Here is an 8,410-nt window from a genome sequence, read left to right as displayed (position 1 = left end):
GCCTTGAACCCTGTTGAAAGTCCATCCAAAAATGCTTGTCGAAAATTGTTTACATTTTTATCTTGCCATGCTTTTGTTACAGTATATCCCTCGTTGACCCAAGTTTCGTCTAGATAATAAATATTCCTCCCTTCGTCACAGAATTAGCATTAGTGTTACCCGATAATTACCTGAAACGAAATTTTACCACGCCCATGGCCGGTTCTTATCTCGGGGTTTTATTACTCTCTATCATTTCCAAACAGACTATAAAAAAAACATTTGTATGAATTTCTTCTTTATAAGGTATTCTGTGTCCTACTTCGGAAAAAGACCGTATGTGCAGTTTTGTGACAAATTGAGATAATTACATTTTCGAAATCTACATCGCAGTATACCCATCTATAAATATCAAAAATATCGTTTTTGCGTCATTAGATTTAAAAATTTGTACATTTTAAATTTCTAATATTGTGTCGCTCTTATTTTCTTCATTGCTATAATAGAAAAAAACACCATATTATGTGTCTGATGCAGACTTATGTGCATGTATTTCATTAAGAGGTAGGTATACAGGTTACAAATTCGCTTCTGGTTGAATTTTTCGAGACAAAACATCTGAATCTGGTTCGGCCTGAGGCAGTATAGTATTGGGGGTCACGAAGGCTTGCAAAAAATGTAATAAAATTTCCAGCGTCGTATTTAAAAAATTGAAGTTGATGATGGTCCTGGAGAGACGAAACGTTACATATAAAAATTGATTATGCCATTCGATAAAGGGCAAAAAGTGGCCATGAGAAAGTATCCTCCTTTTTTTCAATACCACCTCAAACAAGGCTGAAATGAAACAAAAACGGATTTCCATAATTTCATTTTTTTTTCAAATATTTCGAAAACTAATCATCAAATTAAATTCGTATGTGTTCACATGCGTTGTTCTAAATTAAACAACAATTAAACATTATTTGTAACACAATATATTAAAAATTGTAAAATATCCTGTGAAAACATCCAAAATATCATGTATGTGCATGTTCTGGTTCTTCTATTAATTTCTGTTGAAAATGTAGTACATACGGCATTTTTACATAGCAAAATCTAAAATTTACTAAGACAAAACAGCATATGTGACTCTTATTTTATTGAAATTGCAATGTTTTCTAACATTCTTGAAATACATTAAAAAATATTTTTTTCCATTTGCCATTACCGAAAAAATTAAGTTATTACCTTAATTAGTAAATGAATTACAGCCAAATGAACTATACCTAATATCTCGTTGCAATTTTCTCTAAACTGTCATATGTGCACATACGGTCTTTTTCCGAAGTAGGGTAGTTCTACCTCCTACGAAAAATATTTTAAAAAATAATTAAATAAACCCTTTTACCAAAATGATCAGTTCCACCATTTTAAAATTTGTTAAACCATTTTAAATTTGTGTTTCCATAAAATAGGGAAAAGCCCAGAACATCGGAAAAACACTCTTTGTTTTATGAATACTCTTATATTAGTTGCTTATTGTCATTAAAATATATGCAATTGGTTTCACTCTGCGTCCAATTTTGTATTATTTTTCTCTCTAAAATTAAAATGTGTATATTACAAATATCCATGCGGAACTGAATGTTAAGACTCCTACTTACTTTAGAGAGACCTTAAACACATTTCCGGCTTCTGTAAAGAAAAAATGATGCATGAAGGAATTATACCAGACATATTCTAAATGTCCAAAAACGCTGTGGAATCTACTGTCGATGTCTAACGATATACTTTTTATGTCGTCACAATTGATCCTTGTTCGTGAAGTCTTGGTGTTCCTATACAAATAACGTTTCTGAAAAAAAAAAAAAAAAATAGTTTGTATACTACTAGGGAATTTTAAAATCAGGTTTATTTTACTTATAACCTAGTTAAATAAAGATATCTAAAATAGTTTTTACTGACAATTTTGAAGATAAATACTGAGTTTTCTTCGTAGTGTTTTCAGTAGGATTTTAAAAGGATCGTTTAACTGATAATAATCAGTCAGTCCTTGACAAATTATGATCGTTTAAATTCAGTTGTAGATATTCAACCCGAACTCTGAACAATTGTGGCAGTACAATCTCTCAGTCAGAGTCATTTTGTTTAAAGTAGGTAACAAACATTTTTCTTGGTTAATATTTTTTAAATATTTCGTAGTTTCCTGCTCCGAAACTTGCCTTTTAAATGGAGTTATATTATTTCTTTGATCTTACCACATGAAGAAATTGCAATGCTTTTATTCTCTGCACGCCTAACAGGCGAACAAATTTCTGATTCCTTTCACTCTAGAAAATAAAATTGTTGAATCTTGAAATTGAAAAGAAGAAAACATATGCAAGATAATAAAGGGTGTATCGGAAGTAAAGACAATGCCAAGACGATGTAGAGAGTCAATGATTTGTCCCATACATAAAAAAGGAGATAAGACAAACTGTGAAAATTACAGAGGAATTGTCCTAATGGATGTGGTATACAAAATTTTGACGGTAGCAATAAAAAACAGATTAAATGCGGTAGTGGAGACGAAAATAGGACAATATTAATGCGGGTTCAGGGAAAACAAACAGCAACCGATCAGATACCTATTTATCCTAAAAAAAATTATAGACAAGCCTGGATCAAAATTTACCTCTTTATATGATTTTTATTGATTTTAAACAAGCGTATGATACGGTAAAAAGAGGTGAATTATACAAATGAATGGGAAATATAAGGATAAAAGAAAAGCTGATAAGATTGGCGAAAATTACCCTAACAGAACGAACGTAGGGTTCTACTTAATGGTCAAACATCTACAACTTTATTGAATATAGTTTTAGATTCTGCAGTAAGGGAAAGCGAAATAGTAACCAAGGGAACAGTATATAATCGGTCATGTCAAGTATTAGCTTATGCTGATGATCTTGTGATTCTGACGAGGACAGAGCAATTTAATAAATGCTATAAAAAAGTTGAAAAAGCAGCTAGGGACGAAGGAACGTAAACGAAAAGAAAACGAAGTATATGGTACTAGAAAAGAAAACAGCAGAAAAGAGAAACAGAGGATTTACGTTTATATCAGGAGAAAAGCACTATAATTTCGAGAAAGTAACAAAATGTAATTATCTGGGAGTGGCAATAACTGATAATGTAGAACAAAAAGATGAAATACAGGAAAGGAATGCAAAAGGAACAAAATGTTTGGGAAATATCAAAAAAATAATATATAAGACAATAATGAGACCAATAGTTGTTTATGAGAGTGAAGCATGGAAACTGAATACAAAAGAAAAATACTCTTTGGAAATATCTGAGAGAAAAGTATTGAGAAAAATATATGGAGGAAAGAAAGAAGGAGAGGTATGGCTGAGAAGAACAAACGAGGAACTGATGAGAATATACTGGGAGCCATTAATAACAAACGTGACTAGAGTACAAAGATTGAGGTGGCTGGTACACGTAGGAAGGGTGGAAGGAGAGAGATCAACGAGAGAAGTACTACAGGAGGTATAACGGGGAGCAGAAGAAGGGGCAGACCTCGAACAAAATGGCTACAAGCAGTAGAAAGGGACTTGGATGAAATGCGAATAGGGGACTGGAGGAGAAAAGTGAGAACAAAAAGGAATGGAAAAAAATGTGCAACCAAGTCATTAGCTTTCTTGGCTCGCAGCGAAATTCAGTTTTGAATGTGATTCATTGGTGTGACTATTGTTCAATCATAGTTCACGACTCATGTCGGATTCTGAAACAATAATGATGCTCATATTATAGCCAACAGGATAGTTCTAACGAACCACTGAAATAGATACCCATGTATATTTAGATATTTATCCTATATTCCAAATTGGACTACAATTGATGGCGCCCTTTATCCTTGAGGCTTCGTGAATTCACCTATTCGTTCGTTCGAACACCTTCCACCTTTATACTGGCTGCCTCGCACTTAGGGCTGGTTATTCAAATTCGGATTGTTATCCTCCGATTTGGTTGACGTCCCTTGTGTGCAAGTGGATCCAACTGAGAAAGAAGCATTCGCCTCTCAAGATTATTGTAAGATAACCAATTTGCCATTGCCATTGCAAAAGGTCACATTTTTCCGTTATGATTATTATTTTTTGTTTGTGACTTTGATTATCAAAGTCTATTAGTGCAAATTCGAGAATTTAATTACTAAGTATTTTTTTTAACATTGAGTACAACATATACATTATAGTAGTTTTTTTTAATGTGTTTAAATATATATTTCTTTTTTTATCTCATAGTAATAAAATTGTTGATTTGTACTTCCACCACTACCAAATAAGTTTGGCGATATATATGTGTATATATATTTCTTTTTTACGCTATGGCGTAAAAGATATGTCTTGAATCAAGTGATATATATTTATATGAATAGAATATTCGATGTACGCCTTACGTGATCACGATTGGCATGCCAGAAATTCTAAAGATAGTACTTTAGTAGTAATTTAACTGTGTATCTTTAAAGTAGCTATAAATATAACAATATCTGTTTACATATTTAGATACATTATCTATTTCTGTCTTGTAATAAAAATTTTTCTATATCGGAAGATTTTCACATGGTATTTAATTTTTTTGAGGTTAACATCACTTTACTTTAAAAAAAAGTCGTAGTTTGGAAAACCGACCAATTTAGGAACCTCCTAGCAGGGTTGCGTTTTATTGCTGATGGTGACCTAAATTTTGATACCCATCTGTATTTGAAATGTTTTACTGAACCTACATCATTCAGGCTGAGTGATTCGTCGGCATCTTTGTTACGCTTCCAAACTATCTCCACGTTTTTTATGACCTTTTTTTTTATTTTTTTAATATGTGTATATATTTTGTATAAATAAAGTTTTTAAGCAAAAAAAAAACAAGCGTAGCAATATATTGTAACCTGAGGGGTTATTTCTTTAATTATCTACCTTTAACTAATTATCTATTTAATTCTTGAACGAGTTACTATTTAATTCTCGAAAGAGTTACTACTTAATTCTCGAAAGAGTTACTATTTAATTCTCGAAAGGGAGTTTATTATCATTAGATATACTTTAATTGACACGTGGGAACTTAGAAATGTTGTATGTTCAGAAAATTACTTCCAAGCACTTACCCTTTCATTGCTTACGTGGGATGTAATCCAGTGGCTGGCTATACAGGGTAGCACTGAAGTTGGAGAAACAAAGGAAACACAAAACTTCCAGGAAGGGTTTTATTAACAATAAACAAAACAAACAAACAAAATAAAAACACAACGGCTCGACGACATTATTAATTAATTGATTCAATCGCGACAGCGTACCGAGATTCAGGGAATGCGCGCTCTATACAAAATTTAGAAAAACTATCAAAATTAATTAATTAGCCCGAGACTTTAAAGTTAATAATTAGTCTGCTCAATGTGAAACTTAAGAACGAACTGACTTTTTCGGGATCCTTCCTGAATTCCACAATTCGCTTTGACCACGCCCATTTCTTGGGTCCAGAAGTTTCGGTTCTCATCTTATTGGCGAGAACCTGAATATCGGGACGCTTGTATATTTATCTAATTGACTGAATTTACATTTATAACAATAATTATATGACTTACTAGTAACCCTAGCCTTCCCCTATGACTCCGCGTAGCAATTACGGGACGGATTAGTCGATCTCATTTAATCTACTCTTATAGCTAGGAAAAATCCGTCAAAAAAACCCAGCTGCTTAGGTATACTCTCTTTTCGAATTACTATCAATTTTACAATATAATTTAATTCTAATGTGGAATCTCTACGCTCTTTCTCGCGGTTTCGCGCGTTATTAAAAAGATGGGGTTCTACGCGGCGCCTCCCAGACGCTTAACACATGGCCTCGACAGTCTAAGTGAACTTGTTAAAATATTGGTAATTTTCTCCGAAGGACTGTCTTGGCGACCTACTACTTGAAAACCATTAACCCTCCGATAATTTATGATGACTGAAATATCTTACTTTCCGAGAACTAATAAATAAATGACTGCGCGTCCCGGCTTTTGTTACAATATCTTCACATGTCCCTTCACTACTATTGCCACTCGGCAGTGTTGTCAACAGACCTTTTGCCTTCGTACTAGATCCATCTTCAATTTCGTAATAGATTTACATATTTCTTCAGTCATTAAATAAACAAGCTTTTATAAATTTTTATTTGTTTATCTTTATAATAATGTATTATCACAAGATTTCTATGTTACTCCTCACGATATAAAAAAAGTTGCCACTGGGTTGGCAGTATTCAAAGTAATCTTAGGAAATTTAAAATTTTGTGGGGTCACTTATACGGCGTGAGTAAGGAAAACAAGTAGGTACTTTCTAACGCTTTATTATTCAACCTTACACTGTAGAATATTATCGATAGACTGACTTGAAATACTCCCCACGGTCGACCTAGGGCTGCTAAATATCTGTCAACCGTGGGTCGTGAACGTGCCTTCTAGGAAGTGCCGTTGTATTTTCAACCCTTATAAATTCTTAGTAGGCCGGCTATTACGGTTGTCAGGTACCGGCCGCTACACATAATTAAGATGTAATCAGTAGTAAATAAGTAAATCATAATTAAGATGTAATCAGTAGAAGATCGTAATACCGGCCGCTATAATTTTATTGCTAACATATTTTGATATCGCTAACCTTTATTTAACTATTTAATAACCAGGTTATGATGGAATATTATTTGAATTTTCAACCAATTTCAAGATTTTTATTTTATCCTCTATACCGATATTACCGATTGTGACAGAAATATGTCGTAGCTGCAATCGAAATTCGAAACGCAAACATTATAAGTATGTTTTGTGACGCAAGCCGTGATATTTCAAGAGGTTACATTTCACTTGAATGGCAGATCAGTAATAAAGGTTACAATGAGGCTACTTTAAATGTACAGAAATACATTCCATAAAATGACATCATCTGTTAATATTAACAACAGACTGGTAATTAAAGATAAAAATTTGGGCAAACGATAAAACGTAATAGATTTTGTGAGTGGTTTATTAGTGTAATAGGAAACCTTGAATCTTAAAACAATGCTAAGCCTTAAATAGTAATAGATCTAGTATAGTCTTTCCGATCTCAATTGAAGAAACAAGAGGTTTTCTATTTGGAACACTTATTTATATTTATTAACCTCATCCAGTATAGATGTGGATCACATGCAAGTGCATTCCAATTTTTAGGTGGAGCAATACAACTTATCACACCTCAGTATTTTATAAACGGTAATATCGCTGCTGTCACGATAAATTACCTATTGGGACCTTTAGGCAAATACCAATGTCTACATAAACTCACAATAACCATTACGAGAAGTAAGTGGGTACAATAGACAAAAAAGTCGAATATTCAACAATCAAATAAAATAAAATACAAAAATTATATACAACTACCTGACCCTACAGAAGTTGTCCTGTCCAAATTTCAATAAAATTGTTTGTGATCGGCACTTTCAGTTTTTCCCGAATTTTGCAATTTTCCGTGCAACATTTCCAATTATTTCTCTTTCCCTAAAAACTTTATTCGCACTATTACGAACTTACCAAAAAAATAGCAAAGTCAGTCCAGCCGTTCTCAAGTGATGCGCTTACCAATAATAATAATTGTAATATTAATTGTAATTGTAATTATTAATTATAATTGTAATAATAATTGTAATATTAGATAGATAAAACTTCGAAGGTACCATTTGAGCTCCTTCATTTAAATACATATACCGTGACAATATTTTGCTGATGATTAGTGGGAAATTTATTTTTGGTATTTATAGAAAATGCTTCAGTTTTAACTTGCAAATCAGTTAAAACCACTTTAATTTAAAGTGCTGATATAATAATTTTTCCATTGTTGTATGTTCTTTATAAAAAATAATTATTATAAAGATAAAGATAAAACTACGAGTACTACAAAACGTACGTGCGAACACTTGAGTTTTTACCGAATAAAAAAATACCAGTTTCAGATTCTATAAATTGAAAAGTATGGTCATTATCGCTATTAATTCGAAATGATGAAGTACAACGGGCTGCTGCTACTGATTTTATGTGCAATAAGCTCATCAGTAGCAGATGTAAGTAATTATTATTGGTTTATTTAAATATATCGAAGTTTTGTAAATTTGAAATGTCTTTATGTAGTTACTAACATCTATGTATAAGTGCCACGAATATCACATATTTATTCATAAATAGGTAGCTGACCCGACACTTGTCACTTTACCAGAGGGCCAAATAAGAGGTCAAGCCTTGCAGTCTCCAAACGACAATGTTTATTACGCATTTCAAGACATACCGTACGCAACTCCCCCTGTAGGCGAATTAAGATTTCAAGTAAGGATGAACAGATACCTATATATATATATATATATATACATATATAGGAGGAGAGAGAGAGATATGAGAGAA

General features: G+C 32.6%; 1 protein-coding gene across 1 annotated transcript in view; it reads left to right on the top strand.

Annotated features, from left to right (window-relative positions):
• The first annotated feature begins 7,981 nt into the window (after positions 1–7,981).
• The window catches only part of LOC108908695 (cholinesterase 2-like), a 12,037-nt gene continuing 11,608 nt past the window's right edge, over positions 7,982–8,410 (top strand). The window contains exons 1-2 of the mRNA XM_023455470.1: positions 7,982–8,076; positions 8,198–8,335. Of these exons, the coding sequence (XP_023311238.1) occupies positions 8,014–8,076; positions 8,198–8,335 (201 nt within the window). The 5' untranslated portion in view covers positions 7,982–8,013. The remainder of the gene's footprint in view (positions 8,077–8,197; positions 8,336–8,410) is intronic.

This window comes from Anoplophora glabripennis, unplaced genomic scaffold (genome assembly GCF_000390285.2).
Source record: "Anoplophora glabripennis isolate ALB-LARVAE unplaced genomic scaffold, Agla_2.0 scaffold498, whole genome shotgun sequence".
NCBI classification, from domain to species: Eukaryota; Metazoa; Arthropoda; class Insecta; order Coleoptera; family Cerambycidae; genus Anoplophora; species Anoplophora glabripennis.
The sequence above is the reverse complement of the archived record's forward strand: the minus strand, read 5'-3'. Positions and strand labels throughout refer to the sequence as shown.